This window comes from Etheostoma spectabile, chromosome 6 (assembly GCF_008692095.1).
Source record: "Etheostoma spectabile isolate EspeVRDwgs_2016 chromosome 6, UIUC_Espe_1.0, whole genome shotgun sequence".
NCBI lineage: Eukaryota > Metazoa > Chordata > Actinopteri > Perciformes > Percidae > Etheostoma > Etheostoma spectabile.
In genome coordinates, this window is record NC_045738.1 from 20,581,982 (window position 1) to 20,593,706 (window position 11,725).

At 37.2% G+C, this 11,725-nt stretch overlaps 2 protein-coding genes across 3 annotated transcripts in view; one reads left to right on the plus strand and one right to left on the minus strand.

Annotated features, from left to right (window-relative positions):
- Positions 1 to 5,730, minus strand: part of capn7 (calpain 7) — a 23,101-nt gene extending 17,371 nt beyond the window's left edge. For both annotated transcript variants that reach the window (XM_032518869.1, XM_032518868.1), the window contains exons 1-6: positions 5,356 to 5,730; positions 4,334 to 4,442; positions 2,938 to 3,095; positions 2,098 to 2,165; positions 1,304 to 1,537; positions 392 to 478 (exon numbers count right to left, since the gene is read on the minus strand). In XM_032518869.1, the coding sequence (XP_032374760.1) occupies positions 392 to 478; positions 1,304 to 1,537; positions 2,098 to 2,165; positions 2,938 to 3,095; positions 4,334 to 4,442; positions 5,356 to 5,457 (758 nt within the window). In that variant the 5' untranslated portion in view covers positions 5,458 to 5,730. The remainder of the gene's footprint in view (positions 1 to 391; positions 479 to 1,303; positions 1,538 to 2,097; positions 2,166 to 2,937; positions 3,096 to 4,333; positions 4,443 to 5,355) is intronic.
- Positions 5,731 to 7,971: 2,241 nt separating this feature from the next.
- LOC116691339 (C-type lectin domain family 10 member A) lies at positions 7,972 to 10,432 on the plus strand. Its single transcript, XM_032518871.1, has 7 exons — positions 7,972 to 8,065; positions 8,162 to 8,233; positions 8,426 to 8,515; positions 9,114 to 9,440; positions 9,543 to 9,709; positions 9,797 to 9,909; positions 9,986 to 10,432. The coding sequence occupies exons 1-7, from the start codon at positions 8,038 to 8,040 to the stop codon at positions 10,137 to 10,139; spliced, it is 951 nt and encodes a 316-aa protein (XP_032374762.1). The 5' UTR covers positions 7,972 to 8,037; the 3' UTR covers positions 10,140 to 10,432.
- Positions 10,433 to 11,725: the final 1,293 nt, after the last annotated feature.

An 11,725-nucleotide genomic window follows, 5' to 3' on the forward strand; every position in this document is an offset into this window, starting at 1 on the left:
AAATTTCAGGAACAGGAGTCTTCTTCTTTGCCCAGAAAAAGCATATTGAAAATAGCAAGAGCCCGGCTTTTTGAAGTGTGCTACCGTAGCTGTAATACGTACTTGGAACTGCGTGGTGCGAGAGGGTTGATTGTGATATATAATCACAACACTAGATGGGAGAAATTCCTACACATTGGCTCTTTAACACATGACAGATATGACTTTAGAACGTCTGTCACCTGTTGCGATGTTACAATAAACAGTGCTAACTCAGATAACAAAGCATTTTAATAAATGGAAGGACAGATGTAGAGGAAGAACAACTCTGAAATGAATTTCTAAATGTAAAGCCGATCCTTGAACAGTATAAATTAGTTACTTCAATAAAATAATAATTAAAAAAACTCACGAGAAAGGGACAGGAAAGGCAAATCTTTCCCTCAGGTCCACACTCATGAAGGGCACATAGGCTATTCCATTGATTGTAGATGTACTCCTGAAAATTTTGAAAGAAAAAGGTTTGGTGTTAGCGAGCAGCGGACTATAGTCAGTTCTGAGGCTTGTGAGAAACTATTTCAGGTTTGTCGTTGGTGCGATGAACATCTGTGGCTGTCATACCACCACCAGACAGCGCCAGAGTAATTAATAGGCTTCTTTTAAATGTAACAGATTTCCCAGTTAAAAATCATTTCCGGGACATTTTTAATGACTAATACTTTTATGTATTTGGTGGAAGTGGGTTAGACTTTGTCAAAGATGCTGCTTGTTAAACATTCCACAAAATGGGTAAAGGAAGTCCTCAACTAAATTGGTAATCCAACATTAACTTTGTTTCTTTTCAGTACAGTTTTAATATCAAAATGCTGCTAGCGTGGCACGCCCTTATACTCTGCTTCTGACTGGCTAGTAGTCCTTACCTAGGTACTGTCGAGACCCTCATACTCTGCTCCTGACTGGCTAGTAGTCCTTCCTAGGTACTGTCAGGCCCTCATACTCTGCTTCTGACGGCTAGTAGTCCTTACCTAGGTACTGTCAGGGCCCTCATACTCTGCTTCTGACTGGCTAGTTAGTCCTTACCTAGTACTTCAGGGCCCTCATACTCTGCTTCTGACTGGCTAGTAGTCCTTACCTAGGTACTGTCAAGGCCCTAATACTCTGCTTCTGACTGGCTAGTAGTCCTTAACTGGGTACTGCTCATGTGCAACTCCCAACAAAGATTGAGGAGAATATGAGCCCTTTGAAGAGTTTTCCAGGTGTACCAGGATCTGTGTAAACCATTCTAAGGTATCATTGGACAAGAGACTCCACCAAGCCGCCTCACCTGAGCACCTCGATCTCCTCCGACGTGTAGCGCTGACCCTGGGGCTCGCTGGACTGCACCGCCCGGACCGGCTGGGCTTGTTGTCGGTCATTGAGGCTGAAGTCTGGCCCGAGGGGGAAGAACTGGCGGACCGGTCCCCCAGAACTGGCCCCACTGCTGGGCTTGGCTCCAGCAGGCCCCGTCTTGTCCTGAGTTGGAGTTGATTTGGACTGAGATTCTTTAAGACCCTCCGCCCTGACAGAACATAGGGGAGATGTTTGTTTAATTGAATCTGGAAATATAAAGTCAGTTACTTCTGGCATTAACAGAAAAATAAAGGACTATCATTTAGATTCAAAGTTATTTCATTCATTTGTTGTGTTAGTTTGTTCTTTGTTTCTTTCGTATTGCTAATATTCTGGGATATAAGATAGGCAAAAATAAGCCTGCATAGGCTTCAGCCTGTTCCTTTTTCAATTGTTGATTGTGAGTTATATTATGTGAAAAGGAGTTTGGTAAATGTGTCTAATAATGTTTTTGTCAGTTGCATATTCACACAAATTGTCATGCTTTGTTAATTATAATGTAAACTCCCTAATAATACATAATTCACATTTTTGTGAATTAAATAAACTCTTCATACATTTATAAAAAGACGAAAACATTCAGGAGAAAAATACACAAAACAATCTTAACTTTTTTTTATATTTAAGAAAGGGGATGGAGCCATGGCCCAGCTGGAACATGCAGCAGCCTCACTCAGTGGGATTCTGTTCCTACAACAAGGGGACTAACGCTAATTTTCTAATAATTACCGGTCTAAAGCTTGACGCGCCAGCTGCTTCAGCTTGGTCTGCAGCGCCGGGTCCGATGTCTCGTTGGACTGTCGCAAACACAGAAGGAGAAACACACGTGTGAAGCAGGCGGGGATAATGAGAGGGAGTAAAGGTCAGTAGAGCTGGAACAACTCAATGTGTTGCCTGTACAAGTCATTGTCCCAGCAATGATTGCGATTAACAATATAAGATTCTTTATTTGATAGTGACAGTGGATAGACAGGAAAGGGAGAGAGAAAGAGAGAAAAAAAGAAAAGAAACCACTATTATGTAAAAATTTGCCAATTATGTAATAATTGTTACAGGCCTAAAGTAGAGCCCGGCCGATGAATGATTTTTAAGGCTGATATCGATCCAAATATTTAAATTTATTGGCAGATATATACAGTATTTTCAAAAAAAATCCAGAAACGCGTAACAAAACATAAACAGATTTCCTTGACATTAGTTATTTGTGAGTCCTCACTAAAATGATATGATAATGCAATTTAAAAATATCCGTGTTTGTTTTATTGTTACAAGATCAAGAAGAAACATCTGAATATATTAAAGTTATGATAAATAAAATATGTATATATAAATTATATATATTATTAATTATATAAATATAATGTATAATAAAATACAAACTTATGAAACTTAAACTTGTAGAGCGCCCTCTGGTGGACAAACTGTGCAACGCCAACCCTCATAAGATGGTTGAAGGGTGTTTTGGCCGTTTTTATTTTATTTTTTGAATATTTATTTATCAGAATCATAAAGGTTGGTCACTGTGACGGAGATACGTCTGACAAAGCGAGAGAGAAGAGAGAGCGCTACCGTGGTTATGCATAGCTCCACAGCCTGGGTGTACAGCTCTATGGCTTCGTCATCATTTCCCTTCTCGTCTTCCTCGAAAGCCTGGGTGACCAGGAAGTGGGCTCGCTCCAGGTCCACATGCTGCCGGGACTTCAGCGGGTCGCTCTTCTGGGCCTGGACTGGGGTCAAAGGTCAGGGGAAGGAATGGTTAGTAGAGCACAGAACAGACAGAGAGATCCTACGTTGGGCCCTCTGACTGCTAATATTGTTGCATGTTCCTGTCCATGTTTGGCTTAGAAAACCTTTCATTTGAATAGGGTCAGCCATGGCTGGTTGGACGGGGGTCCAGTTTAGGAAGGGATGAAGGTGCTGTTCAATCTTCTTATCTGCATGACCCAGAATGCCACAGTCCACCATCGGGAGAAACGTGAATGAAGAGCGTTTCAGTCCAAGTCTTGACTGAAGCACTATTTATTCATGTTTCTCCCATAAAGAGCTCATATTATGCTTTTTGGCTTTTTTGAACAATTCCTGACTTATTACTAATCACAAGCACCTCAGCTCTTAAAGAGACATAAAGTCTGATTTGTTTACCTTCAGGGGCACAGTAGTTGGAGGGATGAATAATAGAGCCTCTGATTATTTTTTTGGTAATGTGTTTTTGTTCAAAGGACTTAAAGTTTCATATCTTAAGTTTGTATATTGTAACATTTTATTTATCGGAACTTTAATATATTTTGATGTTCTGTTGTGACAATAAATCAAATTATTATCATATTATTTTAGTGAGAACTCATAAATACCAACAAATAACTAATGTTAGGGAAATCTGTTTATGTTTTGTTATGTGTTTTTGGATTTATATATATATATATATATATCGGCTGATATATCGGAATATCGGATTTTTAAATAACCAAATATTCCTATTGGTATCGGCCTTAGAAATCCTTTATCGGTCAGGCTCTAAACACAGAAACGATAGAAAAACTCCTGCTGTTTATGTCTGACAGAAACCTTTAAAATTCACTGCCAAAGTGTCCATTTTCATGATATGTATTTTGGCTTTTTTGTTTGTGTTCTTCCGTGGTTGAGTTTCCAAAAAGAATGCATTGGGAATGCAACGCTGCGTGTATCTTTCACTCTAGTTGTACAAGTATGCAAATCAAAATGGAGTCTCAACATGCTGATAATGCACGAACAACCCAGATTAAAAGAGGAGTCGGTGATTTTAGTCTAATAAACATTTTTCAAATTCAGCAAATATCTCCCTTATTGTCTGCTTTTGTCCACTTTACAGGCGCGACGCAGTTCATCTCGAACGAGCCGACGGTCTCATACGTCCCTCTGGTGATGGAAACTAGGAACAGCAACATAAAGCAGTGGCTCTGCAGAGTGTTTTATCAGGTTGGCGTACCAGCATTGTGGAGGGCTTGGACTCGATCCAAGTACTCGTTCACTTTGTCCTGGATCCCCTCCAGTTTAGACCCTGCCATGCCAGCATATATCAGGGCCTGGGCTGCTTCCTACAGCAAGAACATCCCAGAACATGCAGTATTAAGTTATTTATTGTCATATGCACAACAATTACAGAGAAGTGGCATCGGCAATGAAAATCAACCAAGTAAAACATTAGAATACAAGAAGAATAAAAATGTGCAGAGCAGAAGTTAACATGCAAATACATTTAGTCAGGTACTTTACCCTAGGCACCATTTCCAAGAACCCATGTGTCCCTATGTATTTAAAATGTGTTTTTTTTTTTTTTTTTTTTTAAAGTATATATTTTTTTATCCCGTTTTGTTTTTGTCTTACCTTACATAATCTCTTTTGGATGTCTCTGTTTCCCCGTACTTGTCTTCACTTTATTTTGTACGTTATCACTTTCTTTTACAATAAAAAAGGTAAAATTTTAAGGACTGCTTCAGTTGTGCTCTAGCAATAAAGTTTACTTATGTATTTACTTATTTACTTTCACTTGTAGCAGAGTTGTTTTACACTGTAGTTAGTTTTGCTTAAGAAAAATGTAGGAATACTTCCTCCACCACTGGATAAAATAAAACATGTACAATTACTTTGTGGTAGACAGTATGTCCAAAACAATAATGTAAACATATGAATTATTAAAAAGATAAATGCAGAGATGTATGTGTAAACAGCAGCCTACAGTATATAAAAGGTAAAGTGACAGTATGAAGGAAGTGGTTATAAAAAAATTATATAAAGACATAAAGCTATTAATCGGCAGTCAGTGACAATATCAAAGCTTTATTATAAATGAATGTTACTATAATTTGATAAAGATACAATTAAGTGAATCCAAAGTGGCAACCGACAGTACATTATGTAAGTGAAAGTGAATGTTTACCTCTAGCTAGATAAGATGAGCTAAGTGCTAACGTTAACAGGTAGGAGCTAATTAAACCTGTCATTACATACCTTATAATAAAATACAGCCTCGTTATATTTGCCGCTCTGGTCATAGGTGACAGCTGTTTTGGCAAATTTGACAGCATCGAGCTCCAGCGCCGTGCAGTCCATGCTGAACACAGCTGTTGACAGAGTGACAAGCTAACTAGCTAACTAACTAGCTAGCTAGCTAGCTACCGTGGTTCGCCAAATTGACTAAATGTCTACCTTTCACTCGAAACACAGTTCGCTTCATCGACTCTGACTCAACATACTAACGAGCGTCCTTAATCCTGTTGCCAAAACTGTCTATTTAAAGTTTCGCCTAATCTTTTGACAGATGACTACTGTACTACCGGATACCAAAACAACCATGTTGTTTCCGGGAAACCCTTCTTCTTCTTGGTTTTAGTTAGTGGCAGATGACTATAGTTACACCATACCGCCACCAACTGTACAGGAGGGTGTAATACCACTAGAACTTCATAGAGTCAAGGCTTGTATTAATAAAAAAAAAAAAAATAATAATAATAATATATATATACACATACATATATATATACAGTATAATATATGTATATATATATATATGTACACTGTACATATATATATACATATATTATCCTGTGTATTCTATATATGTATATATATATATATATATATATATATATATATATATGTATATATATATATATATATATATATATAATACTGTATTGAGTGTTGTTGGTTTAAGTATAGTTTTTATCTGTTGTCTGTTTTTGGCATATTCTGTTTTACAAAAAAAATAATAAAAATGTATTAAAAAAAAAAAATTATAATAACGATAAATACATAAAAATAAATAAGTCCCTCCTGGAGACACTTCTTTTTCAATCTTTATTGAAAATGACATGCCAATACACAAACACTGTGGTGTAACGTTTCTCAGCATAATAAAAAAAAGAAATTAGAATGTAATTTAAATATAAAACAACAAAATAGAATTGTAGTCCCATGCTGTGTGATGCTAACATTAAAAGAACTACATTTAAAACGAGCTGTTAAAACATGCTACCAAAAACGTATAAAACAGTGCCCTCATTGACTGTTTTCTTATAATACTAGAAAACTAATCTAATAGCACAGGAAAAGAACATTAACAGAACCTATATAATAACAGGCCCATTATTTTATTTTTTGAAGCTTGACTCAATAAACATAATCACAGTATTCAACCTTCACGTTCAAAATATCTGTTCTAGATCCTAAAAACAGATCTCTAGCTGGACCCCAGGAAGACAACAGGGCTCCTCATAATAAATACATAAATACAAATACAAATGCTAATTATACATTCAAGGATTATAATAACTTTTATAAGAATTAAATGCTTGCCAGCGAGGTGACACATTAAAATAAAAGGGTTTATGCACAATATAGTACACGTTTCTGGACATTGTTTATCCATAAAACACTGTAAAATTGTATACTTTTACAACATATCTGTACACGTTTGTATATATATACATATATGTGGAGGGTGCTTTTAATGTCGCCACAGACTGTATATGTGCATTTTTTGTAGCCATATATATATATATATATATATAAATATATATATGTTTATGTTTATGGAACAAATTAACAAAAGAAAACAAACATGTAATAATGGTTATCCAATTCAAAATATCCCCTTTATAAAATGTGATGAAGCAATTTTACACCTATTTTAATTTTCTTTTTTTCTAGAAATATGATTTTTTTTAAACTTCTAATGCATTGAGAATAAAAATCCCAGGAGTATTCAATCACAAGGTATATCTAATATACTTAAAATGTTCTTGATGTGCATTTCTTGATTTCATTTTCGGAGACAGAGATGTATTTTAAAACTGCGGTTCAGCTATTCCCCACAGGTTCACATCCTCATTGGCCAGACCCACAGCGTCCTCAGCACCTGCTCCTCCAACAACCAAATCTGCATTTTGTCTTCTGCAGCCGCTAATATTATCAATTGCATCTGAACTTAAGTCCCTTTAATCTGAGCTGAAGATGAAGGAAAAACAATGTGTGGCAGCATCTTTATGTAAGAAGCTCATTGGTGCAACCTGATAATAAGGAATTACAGTTGTCCAGGCTCTAAGTAATGAATGCACAGACTACTTTTTCTGCTTTATTTTCAGAAAGAATTAATTTTATAGCAACGTCACGTCGTAGCCAAGCCCTAAAGCACCCCCTGCTTTATCGCTGATTTCAAAATCAACAAGAAAAAAAATTAACATCATTCTGTGTTGACTTAAAACTAGCGATTGAGACCATAAACTCAATATGTTTCCTGAGGTGATAAATCAAGAGAGAAGTGGGTCACTTTTACTCAGAGACCTCTACAGAAACCGACCTCCTTTTGCAGCTGCATGTCTCCCCCATATCAAACACGTGTATTGACATACTCTAATTTTAAACCACCAGAATCTGTACTTTTCTGACTTTGTTCCCCATGTGGTCCTACCATGAGAGACACTGCGGACAGCAATGCACACATTAGACTTCCCCTTCCCGTCAACGCATTCTTATTGGCTGCCCAATTGATGAAAAAACGAGTCCGGCTGTGTTGTATCTGCTAAGTTGGAAAAACGACAAAGCAGCCTTCGACTATCACCACAGTGGATTAGACGCCCCCCTAACAGCCCTCATCCAGGACTGCAGCAGGACTTCAAACATCTGGTCAGGATGAAGAGAAAACCACAGGACGTAATTGGTACTTTAACATATTCTATTTGGGTGTCTGCATGTAGGGAATTATCTACTATATGTTTATGTACCAGAATGTTGTCTACAGATGTTTATCTTTCAGAAGAAATTGAAGAAGAATACAACTATGTTGAGTCTCCAGCCTGGACTGAGGATGAAGTGGCAGCCCCTCCAGGTACACTTCACACATTTAATATTTAAAGCACGATATCTTTTTATCAGTCATTGTGTTAAAAAAACTAACAGTAACAGTGATGAAGGTCTATAAGCTCAGCTTTTTCTCTGTATGACTTCAAATGTATTCAGATCACCTTTTGACTGTTAAATCAACATCATTAACTCCACTGAGTTCTTCTTCTTCTCTCAGACCAGAGGTCTCTCTTCTTCTCTCGGTCTTCTCCACTGATAGCAGTGTGTTGGCTGATACTGTTAGTCATCATGGGCCTTCGGATCTACTGTGAGTACCACTGTCTTAGCTTGTTGGTGGTTGTCCTTGTTTATTTTAAAGGACATGTTCACATTTTGTCAAGTTTGTCAGATGCCCATATGTACATTGAACCAATTTGGTGTAATCCTTCCTCCTCCATACTGGTCCTGTGTAACGATATATCTGTAGCTAATATGAGGCTTCAGCAGTCTGAGTTAGAGAAATCAAGTGTGTATCATTAAGTTACAACCTTTTAAGTACAAAGTTCACTCTGTTTCCCCAGACAGCAGAGTGATAGAAACACAAAGACTTGGAGGATTAACACTTACTGAAGTAGGACTGTGGACTTTGTCCCCTACCTCTTACTTTGGAAGTGCATTAGAAAGGGGAGCTCCTATTCTCTAGTATGAACTGGAGGAATGATCAGAGCATGAAAACCCAGTTTTAATGTCCATACAGACACCCAACTATTGATTAAAGTGAGATTTAAAACAAGTTAGCCTTGTAATGCCTTTTATTTTAATGAAAATTCTTCCTTATCTGTTTTTTTTTGGTATAATATGTGAGTGTAAATAAACTTGCCTTGGATTAAAGTCCCAGAATCCATCACATTTCTCTGTTCCTGTAGTCACTTCTGAAAGCAACGCCAAGCTGACGGCAGAAACCCAGCAGCTGGAAACACGGATGCAGCATCTGAACTCCACTCTACTGGCTGCACATGAAAACATGGCGAGGTACTGCAACGATCTGACAGTCCAGTTTGATCTCCTGACACATAACTATACTGCCTTAGAAAGCAAGAGGAAAGACCTGACTGCAGTGAACCAGCAGCTGGAGACCCAGAGGAACAACTTAACAGAACAGATACAAGACCTGGAGACAAACTGGAATAAACTCAACGTCAGTCGAGCTCAGTGGAGCATTGACGCCTACTGCCCCAAAGATAAAGATAACGGTATGTTCAGATCCTATTAATTAAGTCCAAGAATAATAATATTAATCATCATAATATCACGGTGCAGTAAAGTTGTTCATTGGTTGGTCTCTGTTGTTTCAGTGAGACAGTGTCAAGCCTGCCAGGAGGGCTGGAGAGTCAACCAGTCCAGCTGCTATGTGGTTCATGACGCTCAAGATGCTTCTGGTCACAAAACCTGGGAAGAAGCTCGAGAAGTATGCAGAAGAGAAAGTTCAGATTTTGTCATTGTACATGATCAAGAGGAACAGGTAATGAGAAAACTGTGGGAATTTTCTGTAGGTCTGTACTCTCCGTGAGTCTGCAGATCTGATAACTTTTTTTTCTGTTTTTGTCAGTATGCACTCAATTATTACAGCTGGTTCAGTACATCTGTCATTGGATACTGGATTGGTCTGAGAGCTGAAGGAGGGAGATGGAAGTGGATCGATGGAAGTGATCTGACTGAAAGGTAAGAGACACATTCCTAAACACTCTGAATCCTAAAATCTATCAGCCTTGATCTAAACATCATGTTCTTCCCTCAGCCACTGGACACAACGGTCACTCTACTGGGCACCATATCCACCACGTCCTTATCCCGGTCAGTGTGTGATGTCTGTCCAGAACATGGGATGGAGATCAGTGGGCTGTAATGAAAGAAAAAGATGGATCTGCAAAAAGGAGGCTTTATCTGTTTAAACACTGCATACTGCTACTTGAGAAGGCTATCGGATACTCTGCATGATCATATTAACTGGCTTATGAATATCAAACTATGACTTCTACTTCACAATCTTCAAAACTGTGTGTCAAAAAAACAACGTATCAGATTAAATGCATAGCTGCAATTAGATATTGGATTTTATACCATGCTCCATGGTAATACTCAATTCTGATTGGATGCAGGTTGTCCATTAAAAAGTGATATAAGACGCATACAAGTTCTGGTGAAACTGTTTAGCATTTTAAAATAATTTGGTACTTTATATATATGGCTGTGTGAGCTCAAGGGTTCTATGTATATGTAGTCTGCTCAGCTCATATATACAGTATATAATATATATATATATATATTATATACAGTATATAATATATATGAGCTCAAGGGTTCAATGTATATGTAGTCTCCTCAGCTCATAATACCGTATATATTATATATATTATATACAGTATACTATATATATATGAGCTCAAGGGTTCAATGTATATGTAGTCTCCTCAGCTCATATATACAGTATATATATATATATATATATTATATACAGTATATACAGTATACTATATATATGAGCTCAAGGTTCAATGTATATGTAGTCTCCTCAGCTCATATACTGTATATAGTGTATATATATTATATACAGTATATATATATATATATATGAGCTCAAGGGTTTAATCTATACGTAGTCTCCTCAGCTCATATATACAGTATATAAATATACAGTATATACAGTATACTATATATATATATATGATGTCATGTTGTTTTTGCTGACCTCGATCATTTGTAGCTGATTGTTGAGCTTCAGATGTTCAATCATATTACAACTTCCTGAATTATGTCCTAGCTCTAGTTTTAATCCTTTTACTTTATTTACTCATATTTTATCTATGTTCTCAGTGTGTGTTTTATGTTTGCATCATAGAGTAGCACTTTTAATGTTGTGCAATGACAATAAAGCCAATTTGGATTCTGTGTTCTTTCTGCATTTTCTTAATCACTGTAATGGACTGGGTCATGAATTTTCTTCCTGATAGATGGATAGATAATAATCTGTCACTACTACATATTTATATTCTTTACATCAGGATACAAATCCCCCGTAAAAAACCTACTCTGGGAATATTCTGTAGAGAACAAGTGATGCAGCGCTCCCTGCTGGCCAACACGTAACACGCCAGGAAGAAAAAGGAAACTTTCAGGACGTTTTTCCCTTTTATCACTCTGATATGAAACATTCAATCACTGTATCTCCAACAAAGATGCACAGAGAAACACACAGAGCACAGACGTATATTTGATATTTGGAAGATCAGATTAGATTTAGCATTGTCATTGTGCAGAGTACAAGCACAAAAACAATGAAATGTAGTTTGCATCCAACCAGAAGTGCAAAAAAAAGCAGAAAAGTGCAATGTGACATACAAAGTATAGACAGGTGGTGCACTGACAGGACAAGAACTATAGTGCAGACTGTAGTATACAGCTGGTTTACAGAAGTCTTCATTTTGCAGATCTCAGCACAGCTCACTGTCTGGGACAGACACTACACAGTGACTCTGAC

Bases quoted from the DNA above. Each gene is read 5' to 3' on its own strand.
- LOC116691339 (XM_032518871.1), top strand. From the start codon at position 8,038: ATGAAGAGAAAACCACAGGACGTAATTG. The intron at 8,516-9,113 runs GTGAGTACCACT...CTGTTCCTGTAG, and splicing joins CATGGGCCTTCGGATCTACT to TCACTTCTGAAAGCAACGCC. The intron at 9,710-9,796 runs GTAATGAGAAAA...TGTTTTTGTCAG, and splicing joins TACATGATCAAGAGGAACAG to TATGCACTCAATTATTACAG.